At 43.4% G+C, this 16004-nt stretch overlaps 1 protein-coding gene across 6 annotated transcripts in view; it reads right to left on the bottom strand.

The window, feature by feature from the left end:
* Positions 1-839: 839 nt before the first annotated feature.
* The window catches only part of LGALSL (galectin like), a 213988-nt gene continuing 198823 nt past the window's right edge, over positions 840-16004 (bottom strand). For all 6 annotated transcript variants that reach the window (XM_044055604.1, XM_044055610.1, XM_044055640.1 and 3 more), the window contains one exon: positions 840-2321. In XM_044055604.1, the coding sequence (XP_043911539.1) occupies positions 2178-2321 (144 nt within the window). In that variant the 3' untranslated portion in view covers positions 840-2177. The remainder of the gene's footprint in view (positions 2322-16004) is intronic.

Below are 16004 nucleotides of genomic sequence, written 5' to 3'. Positions count from 1 at the left end.
ACCACTTCAAGAATGCCATAATGCTTTGCAGGCTTTCACACTGTATTGTTCTCCATGCTATACTGGAAGCTACCTCCATAAACAACAGTAACGTATAAACTGCTGTCTAGTCTTGTTAATAACAACATAACTGAAAATAATTACTTCACAGATAACAAACTTAAATCACACACTGGTATACATCTTTTTCCACTGACAAACTTTACATGTACTGTCCTCAGCTGAAGTGTGTTGGGCTCAAATTCACTCATTTTAGACCATCTCTGTCCAAAACTGTACAGACACTCACCTTTAGCCATGTATTTGAAGTTGCAGAAGTGCAATAGGCAAGATGTGCTATGCAGCATTTCATATATACACAGGCATCTTTTGCCATTTTCCTACAACTTTAGCTCAGATAGTGACAAGGCTGTGCTTAACAGGCATATTCAGAGGAACATGTACACTGCCGGGGCTTTTGTCTCCCTTCTCAGGTTGCCATTTTTCACTATACCTTACTCAAAGTATGCTGGGCAGTACCATCAGATATAGGAGCCAGGTATCCACCATTACATGGCAACTGTACAGTACACAAGATGTTCAGATATCACCTCATCACCAGTTCAGTTACCAAGATTACTTCAAGTCTTGGGTCATCAATCTCATAGGCCAGAGCTACCACAGCTTTAGGCTAGTAGAGACAGCTTTAAACTCACACTGTCACTTGGTGGTGTGAGCTATCTTGCTCTCCTGCTTTTTGTCGTTCAACATTTTCATTCAGTTCTTCATGTTTAGATCATCTCCTTCATCCATTTTACTCTCAGGCTGCCTGTGGCCATTACCTATTATAGCTATAATTCTGTTGGTTCAAAGATAACTTTATTGCAAGCATATGACAGAAGAGGTGTTTGTCACAGTACACAGTAGCAAAGCTAATATTTTTAGTATCCTCCACTGTCACGTCAAGTCTACGTGACACAGCACAGCACAGCAGATGGAAAGATGTACATAATCCTTATGAGGGGCTGCAGTCTTTGCTTAAAGAGGTCAGTGGTGGGTAGACAACAGAAGGCAGTTATAAAATTAGCCTGGAAGAGGTTTTGGTGATGTTACCATGAAACACCATTTCTGAGCATGGTTACTGTACTTCACCAGATCAGTCTTTTGTCATAATATAGCATTTCAAGCACACTTTTTCCGAGGAAGATAACACCATGTTAAATAGATCCCTCCAGATGTCAAAGGATTTCTCAAAGCATCATAACATGTACTGCATTTTTAACATTATTGCTTTGGTGCTACATACTGTATTATTAATAATATTCTCATAAATAAATCAGATTTTTAAAACAGCAGCTTCATCAGGGCTGCAATATTTGTTTCCAAGAATTACTATTTTAGAAAAGCAGATCTGTGTGAGAAGATGCTGCCCCTTCAGAATTAAGCTGTGCTACAAATACATTAGTCAGCAAAAAACTGACATTTTAAAACCACACTAATTAATGTCTCACATTCTGATGGTCAGACCAAAGGAAACAATGAGGCAGAAAAATACAATTATACAAAGAGATTAAAATATTCTTCTTCAAGTCATTACAAAGAGCAATATGTATATAGTTTACAAAACACATTTTTATAACTTACCCCCAAAAATAAACTGATATATGTACATTCAATATATATTCTGCAGTACCATAATTTTAACACAGCTCGATATACTAACCAGGAAGAGCAAATAACATACAAATAACTGTGCTAAAAGTTCAATTACATCCTAACATTGTGCTGTGCAAAAACATTCTAACAATTCTGATTTCTTACAATTACCCTGTCAAGAATGCTTTATATTACTTGTGCTAGTCCATTTCAGAGTGAAGCAGCACTGGACAAATCCTGCTTTAAACAGCATTATCACTTACTGATATTTGAAAATCATTTCTGTAAGTAAATAATAGCTGTTGAGTTTTAACATGCTGCTCATAACTGTTCCTGAATCTTGTATAGCTTGTGGATTAGCAGCATGAGTTGCCCTTCATTGCTTTATAAATCCCATTCTAATAAACAATGGCCCCCTCCCCATAATGTTAAATAACAGTCTAGATCACCCCTTAGCTGTTCAAGATGTGTAGGATGAGCAGTGGTCACTGCTCACGTGCTTGGAAACCAAAGCTGAGACATTCAGACACTTCCACTGTACATTAGCCAAGCTTTGTCAGCTGAAGATCTCCATTTATCTTTATTGTATCAATAGCTTGCAGTGCTAGGACACGGTGGTAAAAATCAAACAGTTGGTGGCCATCCACAAACACTCTGAAGCGCTGGTGTTCACAGAGGATCTCAATCTGCAAAAATAAAGAGAAGCTATGATAATTGCTCATGGCAATGCATTTGCAAAGTGAAATGTGCTCTGTTTCAGTAAAAGAAAATATTTCTGATAGTATAAGACAATAGTATAATTAAGTAATTAGTTTTTAACGTTTTGCATTTTGAAGCAGGTACATCAATGAGTCATAAATCATACTGTTTTATAAATGAATTACATTTTTTTCTCTAAGTCATTATAAACAGCAATATGTAAATTATCAAACATATTTTCATAACTTATTCCCAAAAATAAACTGATGTATTTGCATTCAATATATTCAGCAGTAAAATAATTTTCATACTTTTAACTGCTTTGCGCCACAGCAGTCACTCTGCCTGTGCTAAACTCATGCTCTCATAAATTATTTCAATGAAAAGTAGCTTGCTGTTTCCCTGCATGTAGCCAGCTTCACTGCAGCTGAACCATTTTTCACCATTTCTCCTTCCTGTTTTTGCATTTGATAAATGTGAAAAAATTCAGTCACATCATCCTTCTTTGTGCTGTCATGAATAAACAAGCAATGGAATGCTGCCAAAACTGCTTGGTGCATTCTTATTTTTGCTTGGTATGCCTCTGTATGCTGTTCTCTCTCCCCTACAGTCATCATCTTGTTTACAACACCTTCATGCATATGTTAATAATTAAATTTAGACATGACTGCAATGCACAATACTCACAATATAGACAGATATACCAACATCGCTATCATCTCTCTGCTTTTGCAGGGCAGAATTATGTCTGACTTCCATGTGGAATACTGTAAAGCCTGGCACCTCTCAGATTTCTGTATGTTCAAATGCATGTCAGCTCTCAACTCTGATCACATACTTGGTTAAAGATTTTTCAGGCTTAGTTGCACTGTTATCTACTGATAGCTCCATACTAGTTTGTAATTAACCTTCCAAGATTATTTCTCATTTCCTTTACTAGCTACATAGCTTTTTTTTATCTCCAAAGAGACAGAATTTAGACATAAAAACACAGGCATTCCTCCTTAGCCTGCAGCGTCTACATTTTCAAGAAGTCAGTATTCTAAATACTGAAAATGTTGTGTCTCTAATGCAGAACCATTACTGTTACTATCTTCCCACTGGGAACATAAATACAATCTCTGCCGAGCATTATGTCACTGTGGAATACTACCTACCTTGTGTGACTCTGTCTACTGGCAAGACTTTTCTATTCAGAAAAGCAAAGTATTAAGAGGAGAAGAAAATTATATTTTCACTAATTAAAACTGCATTAGACTGATGACAGAGTTTGTGTCACACTGTACTGTGCTCAGGTTTTGCTTTCTCAGTACAGATATGAAAATATCACTCAGCACTAGGAGGTATAGCTCCCACTATAAATGCAATTGCAAATGAAAACAGTTACTGGAGGTACAGCACCTGTGCGATGTCCACCACTACAACTAATATGTGATGGCCACCAGTATGTGTCATTCCCACACTGGGCCAGTAGTCAAGGAGCCTGAATCCTACCCACTGACACTGGAGAGGGACATGCACTTTGAATACAAATGGATACGCTCAGTATTTCCAGGTGCAGACCTCTATGCATCAAGTACAATTTCCCTTAAAAGCACACAGAGAACACACACAGCCCGGGGTCTGGATGTCTCTATATCTGTCTTCCTTCAGGTCCCCAATATGACTCTCCACTGGTACAGCTATAGGCTTAGGTCCTCAGCTGAGTGCCCAAGCCAAGTCCTCCAGCACCCTCTCTGTAAACTCAGTGCTTTGTGTCCCTGCCCTAAGTAGCTGGCACACAGAGAGAGAGAGATCTGATTCGCACACACACACACATGGGAAAGGCTGGCACAGGTTTACTAGCTATGCCCCCTTCTGCCCAGACTATAAGGTAGTTATCACAGCCACCAGACACTCCCCAATCAGCTACTGTAAGGCCCTTAACAAAGGGTGTCCAATTATACTATGTAATATTAATACTAATACAAATGGTAGTAGTTCACCAAGATGGCTAGGCCTTATGGAGTGGCTCACACAGTCTCAACAAATAAACAGAAGTACCGTACTGTTAAAGGTTAGACATTTTCTACAAGGACCAGCCACAACAAAAGTTTAAATATATTTAATAATAAATAATAAAAGAGAATGAAAATATTGAATAAATATTCACAGTAAACAACAGAGTTGAAATCACAGAAAATATTGAAATTAAAATTGATGGAGAGACTCATACAAATAAAGAAAAATACTCTCTAAACTAAGCTTCACTACATTCCTGACTGAATCTAAGAAAAGTTTACTGTTCCCTAGTTAAGTTACTTATTACCACAAGGCAAGATGCTGTTGGTTTCTAGTCAAGCTCCCCAAAACAGAATACTCTATACTCTGATATTTATCTTTGTAATATCTAAAATATAATTTCCAAGAGGGTTGGCAGAATGATCTCATCTGGTCACCTAACTCTAGGTTCTCACAGTGTTTCCCTTTGAAGCTGAGACAGGAATTTAGCATAGATGGCTACAACACACATCTAAATGTTTATGGCAGTGCTTGGGGCCTCCCCTCTTTTTACTGAGCTACTGAATAAAGGCTTTTTCCCATACCTACTGTCTCTGGTCCTATTCAGTACTGTGGGGTGCCATTTTAATGGTTTAACAGCTTATTTACATTTCCCTTATTTTTCTTAAGATTAACCTTTGCTCTCCCAGTATCCTCTATTAAAACATATACATTTAATTCAGTTGCAATAATACATGTACACTTCTTTTCATTTGAGCAGGGTGCACTGTTGATACATTTTAACACAAGCAAACCTCACAAATACATTTTCAGCACAAGCATCTGTACAAAGCAGTTTGATATATACATGACGTACAGTTCTAACACATTTGTAACAAAAGCACCTTGTATAAATTAGTTTGACATTCAAAGGACATAGTATTCTTTACAAAACTCCAGCTGGCCATGCCGGCACTTGCCCATATCCTCCCAACCTGTATATTTCTTTTCAGAAAATTAAGCCCTTGTGAGCAAACACCACCACCCATCATGAGTAAACTGTAACTCAGAAATAGCAAAAATATAACTTAACCACACCATAGTGTACATTTACAGTAAAATAACCTAAAAGAATGGGAACAAACAGTTATGGGTACTTTCTACAACATCTGACCTATGAGTAGAGCTGTGGCTGCAGGAACTGACAGGACTTAGATGACATAAATTACAACTGCCCATCTCAAATAACTTTTTCAGGGTGATAACCTCACCTCTTATATCCTACATTGCACTGATTCTTCCTACTCTCCTGTTCTGGGCCAAGTGGAAGACAAGAAAGAAAATAAAAACACAAAATAGGGGCATGAAAGGTAAATTGGTTCTGCAGTTGGTGCTCCACTCATATGTCAAACAATATGATGAGTAGCCATAATGTTCCAACCTGACATTGCAGAGCATCAGCTGCAGGAACTAAAAGGACAGAGTCCCCAGCACAAGTCTCTTGGATGGATGTCTTAAGGGACCCTGACCTCGATTACTGGTTCTTCAACAGAAGACATATACCTGAAGGCCAAATCCAACATACAATGCTTTGAAAAGGTGCTCATCCAAAACCAGGTAGTTGCTGCATAAATATCATCTGGCAAATCATTTTAGGAAAAGTCACTATAGGTGGTGACAGCACTAGTAGAATGTGTATTTTGAATGGTTTTAAATTCTTGACACAGTTGTCATAGCATCAGAAAACCACTAAAAACAATACATAATTTAGTAATAGTTTTTACTCCTGCACCTTTGCAGAGGCTATAACTGCCAATCTTTAAATATGACTTCATCATGTTCACATAGTATTTAAACTGTGACCATGTATGCAATGAAGGAGATACTCAGTCTTTGAATACTGGGAAAAAAAAAACTGGTACATGAAAGACTATTTCTTACTGGCCTCTGTTGCAACTCTGGTAATGAAGGATGGGTTGGTACAGTAGGAAACACTCTCTTTGCAAAATATAAGACATGATGGATTCACAAGAAAGGCTGTTAACTGAGAATTTTATTTTCTTTTAGAGATAAGAGCCACTAGAAACAAAACTGTCCAAGGATAAAACCTCAACTCATATGAGGCAACTGGCTTAAATATGGGATGAATAAGCTTACAAATAATGAAAAAAGATATCCCAGAGAAGGACTGTTTCCTGCATGGGAGCCTTTAGTAGGAAAGTACTCCTTGGAAAGGCCTTACAGACATTAAGAAAGACCAAATATGTACAATTTTGGCCAGCAAGGAAACTGGAAATAGCTACAGGATAGTCTTTGATATAAATTAGTTATGACCAGTATCAGAAAACTCCAAACAGTAAATAAGTATGTTGTTGAGTAGAGATGTCGCCTCTTCTGCTTGGATGAGTAGGTCATCTAGGTAAGGGTAGATCTGAATGCCTTTTGTTCTGCAGAAGGCTGATGCTGGAGCTAGGCACTTTGTGAAAACTCTTGGTGCTGTAGACAAGCCAAAGGGCAAGGCAGTACATTGATAGTGTGAGGATGGCACAGCAAAATGTATAGAATCTCCTAAAGTCTGGGTGAATGGGGATATGGAGATAAGCCTCCTTCAGGTCCAAAGTGGCCATAAAGGCACCAGGTGTCAAAAGTGGAAGAAGGGTTTGTAGGGATAGCATGTGGAAGAAGGGTACATGCAGGAAAGGGTTTAACAGGGATAGGTCCAGTATAGGCCTCCATGGGCCCATCTTTTTTTGGACACGGAAGAGCCTGGAGTAAAACCCTTGACCCTCTTGTCCTGCTGGAACACTCTCTATGGTGCCCTGTGATAATAGATCCTGGATGACCTGGGGTATCAGATGAGTTTGTTTTTTTGGAGGTAGGGGTATACCTTTGGGTAATGGCATTTCATGCCAGGTCATAAAGTACCCTTTTTCCACTACTGATAAGATCCAGCAGTCTGAAGTGATGTGTTGCCATAGAGGGAGATAGTGAGAAAGGCGGGTGGACAGGGGGAGGTGGTGGAGGTGATTTAGGCAGTCATGCATTGTTTGGTCTGTCTGGAAAGGGCTGACTGGAGGAAGATAGGGAGGGAATAGTCCAAGGGGACAAGGGTTTCCTAGCCCCTTTCTTCTACTTTGAGGAAGAAGTGGAAGGAGCAGGTGCCCTCCTAACAAAGGTAGGTTGTGCAAGGTAGTTCCTGTAGAATTTTGAAACTGGGGATACCAGTAGATGCTTCAGGTCCTGCGGTTCCTTGCTTTTTTTCCTGCAGACTTTTGAATAGTTCAGCAGATTGCTTGCCAAAGAGGTGCTTACTATTTAAGGGAGCATCCAAGATCTTGTTCTTGACGCCGTCAGGGAGGGGCTGAAGTCTGAGCCAGGAGTACCTGTGTAATTCAGAAGCAGATGCAGCTGATCTGGCTGAGCTTCAGCAGCATCGTAGTTGCATTTTATGGAATGCCTGGCTACTTGTGCTGCTAAGGAAAGCTTAGAGGCAAATTGGAGCTTTGTAGGGGAATCAGGCACAGAAGAGAGCAATGTAGATGCCTGGGAAACTAGATCTAGAGCATACCTTACCATGTGTGTCTGGTAATTAATGGCTGTAAAGGCCAGGGTGGAGGAAGTGTAGATATTTTTTCACAGACTGTCCATCACCTTGCTGTCTTTATCTGATGGCAGTAGGGAATAGGAAGGAATCTGCCTGGATTGTTTGTCTGGTGCCACTGCAATGACAGCTGGGTTTGCCATGGGTGGCTTGATGAGATACTCGTGATCATCAAGGACTTTATAGAACCTATTTGGCCTTTTTGGGGCCAGAGGTTGGGATTCAGGGGTCTTGGAGGCAGAAGCAAAGGCATCCAGGCATGCTGGAATCACAGAAGGAATAGCAGAGGAAGATGGAGACTCCATCTGGAGAAGCTCAAAGTATCTTTCTGTACCTCAGTCATTTGGGTGAAGTCCCACTTGAAGTATTTTCACATTTTGGAGATAGTCTCCCCAAAGGTGATATCCTCTGGTGTGAAGTCTCCTTCTAAGGAGTCTTCATCTGGTGAACAGTATTCCAGGGGGGAGGCCAGATGAGAGGTATAAGTGAGAGACTCATCAGAGGAAGAGGAAGAAGAGTCTTCCTCCTGAGTCTGAGGAAGAGGGATGGAACTGTCAGAGGCAGGCCTAGGACTAAGGGTAGGCAGAGCAGGAGTATGTGAGGCTGTGGGCCTCAGGGCCATAAAGGCCTGAACAAGGGACTGGGAAAATATTTGCCAGTCTGGCTGATCTTCCACTGGGGCAGACAAATGCTTTTTGTTTTTTTTTGAGAGATGGAGTCTTGGGAATAGTTTGAGAGGCCAAAGGCCTAGTGTCAGGCCTGGGACCAAGGTGCCCTGTTTGGAAACTAAATGCAGATGTCGAGGCAAGCATGGTTCTCCCTCAACTTCGGTGGAGGTCCATGTCATAGAAACCTCTGCAGATTTGCCAACTGTAGATGCTAGGTGGCTTCTAAAATGGTACCTACCAAAGTCGCCAGTTCTTCTGGATGTCCCTCAGCCCCTAGACCTTTAGGTGGTGGGCCATCCAACATTAGAGGTGCAGCAATAGCAGGCCTTGAAACATTGGCCTTCTTTTAGGTGGCTCCTCCTCAATGGCCAGTTTAGGATCCATACCTAGGCCCAAGCATTTTAGTCATTGGTTCTCAAAAAAAAAATGAGAGGGCTGCCGGATGGCTGTGCAAGGTATTCAGGACAAATGACTGACAGCTTTTAAAGGTTGTATGGTTGTGGGATTGGCCTAAGCAGAATAAGCAGAGTTCATATGTATCTTTGTGTGGAATTTGCCGACCACACTTACATTTTCCCTTCCTAGATGACATCGGCTATTAAAAGACAAACAGAAACCTAAGCTCTATCAAAAATAAAGAAGATTCCCGAACGGGGTACTTATCTTTAATGTTTTCCATAATGTGGAGCAGAATGAGCAAGCTGCCGTTCAACTGCGGCAGAGAAGTTCAGAGGTTTGTGTGTGTGTGTGGACGTCACATTTATGGCCCACGGTTTATGGCCTCATTTGTGACTTCCCATGCACCAGATAGCAAATGGACTTAAGCTTTGGTAGATAAGCCGGACGTTCGGGTCGCCTGAGGCGAAGGATCCCACATGTGAGAATACTGCAGCATGAGAATAGAAGGACATCAGTATTTATGCAGCTAGCAGACCAAGTTGGAAAACCTCTTCCATTTACTCCTTTAAGTCTTTTAGGTAGAAGAACACTAAGAAGATGGTAAGCTGGAAACGTCCCTATCAGAAAAGTCACCAGAATTGACAACCACTGTTAAGTGGTACAACCTGATGTCATTTTCAGAGCATGATGTCCAGATGTCCCTTCTCAAATGAATGAGTTAAGTTTCTCTGATGGATGGAAAGACAGATGGGAATGTCAAGAAAGCTTTGGGAAACCAAGTTGCCTGAAGCATTAGGGCTCATGGGAAAGGACAGACAGGCATAAAGAAGATCCAAAGGCTAAGGATGTACAAAAGTATCCTAAGTCCTGCACTTGGGTGGGATCTGTGAAAAATACTTGTCACATTTGGTGTTGGTGGGGAAAGAAAAAAGTGAATGTGATCAGGATGAACTCACTTTCTGAAAATAATTCTAACTGTGGATGCACAAAGGTGGCCATCTGAAGACCCTGGAAACTCAGACCCATAAGTCTCACTAGTCTTATATGCAAAGCCATGGAAAGAATTATCATGGAAATGATCAGTAGTAAACCTCCAGATACTGGACCCAGCTCAGTTTGGTTTCCTCAAGGGCAGGTTATGCCTACTCAACCTGGCGGACTTCTTTGAGAAGGTCACCAAAGCAATGCATGAGGACAAAATGGTTCACACTGCCTACTTTGACCTGGTCAAGGCATTTGACACAATACTCCACTTGGGCATTGTTGACAAACTCAGGAGGTTAGGTACAAACCCATATGTCACCTAGTGGATAGCCAACTGGTTCACAGACAGGACTCAGGAAGTTAAAATTGGGGAGTCCATCTCTACAAAGAGGCCAGTCACAAGTGGAGTCCCTCAGAGATCAGTCCTTAGAGGCTACTCCTTTTTGGCATTTACTTCTCTGAAGTCATGGCCAATGTTAATGGTCTCTGGATGACTAAATTTGCAGATTGCAAATTAGGAGTTGTCATTGAATCACGCACTGACACAAATGTTATCCAAGAAGGGCTGACACAGACAAACAACTGGTGCCAGAGCCATGGAGTAAAACAAAAGACCAAGAAATGCATAATAGTATCCTTACAGAGGTCATCCACTCCTGGTAATTATCATACTGACAACACATCCCTTAGAGCTGACCCAGTAGCCAGGGACGTGAGGACACACATAGACAGTAAATAGAAGTTATGTCCTTACCATAACGTTCCATGTGGAGTGTTCATCTCGCCTTTGTTCTTACACATGGGTTCGGAGCTGATCCTCGGCTCCGTGCCTCTTGCAAGCTCTGCATCGAGAAGAAGCTCGAGACAATCTAATACCCACAATCCCCCTCTGCCTTTACCTCAGATCTAGTTTGCAAGCAAACCAATCTACAGAATAGCACATTCATGCTTATACACATATGTATAGAAAGAATCTACAGATAACTATATATATATCTAAACAGACACATATATATATATATATATATATATATATATGCCAACTATGTACACAATATCGTAACAGTAGCAGAATGCTCCTGGCCAGGCATCAAAGAACGTTCTTCCTAAGGGTGGGAGGGTGGGACTGTAAGAACAAAGGTGAGATAAACACTCCACATGGAACGTTATGCTAAGGACATAACTTCTATATGTGATAGTGTTCAATCTCGCCGTTTGTTCTTACACATGGGTAGCGCCCTAGCTCCTTGATCCTGAGGAACTCACGGGAGGACGTTCTTGAGCACAGTGGAACCAAAGGTTGCCCTGTCCCTAGAAACCTTGTCTACTTTATAATGAGAAATAAATGTATGTGGCTTAGACCAAGTAGCAGCCGCTGAAATAGCCCAGTGGTAGGCGAGCTGCATGAGCCAAAGACGTAGACACTGACCTTGTGGAATGTCCTTTGGGTTTGTGTAAAGGGGTTGATTTGAAGAATCGTAGACATAGATTATACAATCCGTTAACCATTTAGAAAGAGTTCTTTTGGTAACTGCAAGTCCTTTCCTGCTATCAGCAAAAGCCACAAAGAGTTGATCTGTTTTTCTGTGATCTTTTGTTCTATCCAAATAAAATCTTAGCTGTCTGTGAACATCCAATTTGTGTAACATATACTCCATTTTGTTGGAGTGGTTTTGAAGAAAGTGGGTAATTCAATGGACTGATTAATATTGTTAATAGAACACACTTTAGGGAGGAAGGATGAATTGGTTCAAGAGAAACTCTGTCAGAGTGAAAGATCAAATAAGGGTGCTTGATGGAGAGAGCCTGAAGTTCAGATACTAACTTAGCGGAAGTAATGGCTACCAGAAAGAGAGTTTTCCAGGACAAAAATTTTAATGGGCAAGAAGAGGCGGGTTCAAAGGGGGCAACATTAATTTAGATAACAATAAATTTAGACTCCAAGGTGACGGGAGATCTGACGGTGGTCTAATATGAAAAACTCCTTTTAAAAGGCTTTACAAAGTCTGTGAGCCATAACAGGAGCTCCACATTCTTCCACATGGAAATTGAAATGGCAGCCAATTGAACTCTTAGAGTAGCAGGAGAAGCACCCTGATGAAATAAGTCCGTTAAGAACTCTAATATCTTATTCAAAGGAGCTATAAAAGGATCCACATGGTGTGTATCAGAATACAAATCGCCCATTTGCTAGTATATGTTTTAGTAGTGGAAGCTTTATAGCCACCAATATATCCTGGACTGCTGGTGACAAAAGATCAGACCTGGCTAAGTTGGGAATTGGAGCAGCCAAGCTGCTAGATGGAGGACCGAGCGGGATGGGGAACCCCTGACGAGTGAGTCAATAGATCTGGCTCTGGGTCCAGAATCCAGGGTCCCCGAATGCAGTGTATCTTCAGGAAGGGAAACCAAATTTGACGAGGCCAGAATGGAGCAATGAGGATTATTGTCCTGTGTAGGTTCCTGGCTTTCTGGTGAAACTTTGATATCAGAGGAAATGGAGGAAATAACCAGTGCCCCTGGGGACTTCCCTGGAGGTAATAGGGCAAAGTAGCTCCTGCATTTGGCATTCATTGGAGACGCAAACAGGTCGCAGGAAGGCTGGCCCGTCGCGAAAATCCTTTCGCCACTGACTGTTTTAGGGACCACTGTAACAGAATTGCTCTGCTCAGCCTGTCGATGACCCCGGATGTGCCGTGGACTCCGCCCACTGCCAAATTCTCATGGCCTCTCTGCATAGTTGATAGGACTTGGTTCCCTTGCTTGTTTATGTACCAGACTACAGACATGTTGTCCGCCTGAACTGCAATAGTCCCTAGAGGAAGAAGGGGAGCAAAGTGTTGCAACGCTAGAAACACTGCCCTCAACTCTAGAACATTGATGTGCAGATTGTACTCCAAATTGGTCCATTCGCCTTGGACTGTCTGTCCCTGAAAGATGCCCCCCCACCCTATCAGGGAAGCGTCCGTGGTCACCGTAACTGTGGGCGGTAGCACAAACGGCCTCCCTTGAAAGGTTGCACGCTTGAAGCCACCAGTTTAGATCTGTTTTGCATGTCTTTGTTATAAGAATCTCGTGTGTTAGAGGTAGTTGTTGAAACGACCATTGTGCAAACAGTAGCCATTGTAGGAATCTCATGTGCAGCCTTCCCAGGGGAATTGCAATAAGGGAGGCTGACATGAGGCCCAACACCTTCAGTACTAGTTTTGCAGGAGATTTCCTTGACAAGAGTAGAAGACATATATGAGTCTGAAGTGATAATATCCTTTCTGGGGGAAGCCTCAGAATCAACTGACGTGTGTTTAATTCTGCTCCTATGAACAAGATATTTTGTGATGGCTGAAGTAAGGATTTTCCGAAGTTTACGGAGATCCCTAGGTGAACACACAGTTGAAGAACAAAGTCTCTGGCCTGCAGTAGTTGGGTGGTGGCCGAAAGGAGCCAGTCGTCCAGATACGGAAACACCTGGAATCCCTGGCGTCTCAAGTGAGACGCTACCACTGCCATGCATTTGGTAAAGACCCTGGGGGCTGAGGTCAGACCAAAGGGCAGGGCTCGAAATTGAAAGTGACTGGCTCCCAGCCGGAAGCGCAAATGATCTCTGGATGCCCTGGCCATTTTGATGTGGTAGTATGCATCCTCTAGATCTATTGAGCACATCCACTCCTTCTGTAAGAATGGAAGGATCGATTGAAGCGTGACCATTCGGAACTTTTCTTTCCTGACGAAAGTATTGAGGTAGCTTAGGCCTAGAATGGGCCTCCAGTCCCCTGTTTTCTTTGGAACTAAAAAGAACCTTGAGTAAGTCCCGAATCCTTGCTGGTCCGCTGGGACTGGTTGGATGACTCTTTTCTAGCAGCTTTGAAATTTCTATAGCTGCTGGCTCTAGATGGGGCGGTACATCTGGGAGTCTTTTCTTTGGGATGGGATGGGATAGGAAGGGTATGTTGTAATCTCTGGTAACCACGCTTTTTACCCACTTGTCTGTAGTTATATTTTGCCAGGCCTGAGGGTATAAAGCCCGACTGCCTCCAGAGCAGGACAGTCGGGCCTCCTCTCAGGAGTGCTGGAAAGGTTTACCAGGGAGTGTTTCCCTGTCACTTTGATGTTGCGGACCTCTGCCGCCAGGGCGGCGTCTTCCACCTCTGCCCTCCTCTGCCTCTAGAGGCATCACCCTGTGTGCCTGAGAAAGATCCTTGGGGTTTTGAAACCACATTTTCCACCGCGTTGCCCTTTGGGGTACGGTCTGGTTGGGGTGGAAAAACGGACTCCGACAGCAGACAGAGTCTTAGCCTCTTGGACACACCGCGTAAGGGTCTCCTCTACCTTGGGGCCAAAGAGAGTGGCACTGTCAAATGGGGCGTTTGTAAAGGAAGACTTGAAGGCTTCCGAGCATAGGCGCATCCAGGATTGTCTCGAAGAGCAATCGCTGAAGCTGCTGCCCTACTCGAACCTTCGCCGCGTAGGGAAATCAGCCTCATGGACGAGTTAACAATCGATGTTAGGGTATTAAGTTGCGCTGTCACTTTCTCTGAGACAGCTGCATCTGTAGCACCCTGGAGGTATCTCCCAACTCTTTGACTAGATCCCTCTGTAGACGTGTAAAATGGGTCAAATAGTTCAGGGACCGCATGGAAAAGCCGCTGAACTGAAAATGCGCTTCCGTATCTATCCATCGTCCTAGAGTCTTTATTAGGAGGATGGACAGACGAAGAAGACTCCGACATCTCCTTTTCGTGGCTGCTGCCACCACCATAGCGCCTACTGGAACTCCTTTTGTAAGGTAGGACTTATCCTGAGGTGCTGTGATGTATTTGTTAGGTTTCCTTGGAACAGGTTCCACTGTGTCAGGAGCCTCCCACGAGCAATTAGTTCCATTAGTTGGCGGAGTGACCCAGGAGGAGGAAGGGCGAGCACCAAATGCCTTCAGCAGAACTGACTCATCCTCAGAAGGGGGAAGGGACTGCCAGTCACCTCTCTGCTTCAGGATCTCCAATATGTCCAAAAAAGAGACATCTTCTGAAGGTGACTTAGGGGACCCCTCTGACTCATCTAAGTCAGTATCAGATGTCAAGGATTCCTGTGGAGAATCCAAGTGTCTCCTCTTACACAATCTCTTCCTAGGGACTTCTTCGTGGGGAGCATCCGAATAAGCCTCGGAGGAAGAGGGGGCACCCTCCAGGGGTGGCTGAGACACTGGTGCCCGACGCTTGGATGTGGCCGTGGGTGCAGATGAAGACAAAGGCCCTTTATGGGGAGGAGACTGCTTCCACTGATGTGGTTGTCTGGGTAGACAACACCTTCCTCATCAGGTCGAACGCCCCGGTCCCGATCGAAGAATCCCCGGTTCAAGAAATGGGAAGAATCCCGACACAGGCACCGAAGGCATCGACCCGAGGACGGAGCCGAATCGATCCGCCGAGGCCCGAGGGGAGAGTCGGAACCGACACGCCGGTTTCGCCCCGGAACCAAGAACAGACCGTCGGCTCCGAGACTGTACCGGGTCCGACGGAGTCGAGGTGAGGGAACAGACCGAGAAAGGACGGTGCTGGACCCGAGGGCTCCACAATCAGTAGATCAGCCTCTTCCGGCTCCAAAGACTGAATCGGTCTCGGAGGAGGAATGGAGGGAGATACAGGGAGGCCTTCAAGTTCGACACCAACTGGGTGGAAACCGAAATAAGTTTGGAGAGGGAATGCTCCAATAACTTCTGCACCACGCGATCCACATCGACATCCGAAAGTTTGGAGGAAGAACGGTCGAAGGAACCGAAGACGGAGCCGACCTCAATAAGGTCGGGAGGGAGCTCCATCACGGTTCCAAGACTCGAGGCTCAGGAACCGATACCAGTTGAACACTCGGCCAAGTCTGTGGAACCGGTGATCTAACCTTTGAAGAAGAGCTCGGAGCCGATGACTTAGACCTTAGAGGACTTCGATGCCTGGTCAGAAGCATCCAGAGCCTCTTGGAAAGCAGGTTTCAATAGACATCTGTCCATTAGTTTCGCTATCTGTCATGACCCTCCCACTAAAAGAGTG

Source organism: Protopterus annectens, chromosome 1.part2 (assembly GCF_019279795.1).
Source record: "Protopterus annectens isolate FY-2018-M chromosome 1.part2, PAN1.0, whole genome shotgun sequence".
In the NCBI taxonomy this organism is placed as follows: Eukaryota; Metazoa; Chordata; order Ceratodontiformes; family Protopteridae; genus Protopterus; species Protopterus annectens.
Note: the sequence above shows the minus strand (reverse complement) of the source record. Positions and strands in the feature narration are given on the sequence as shown.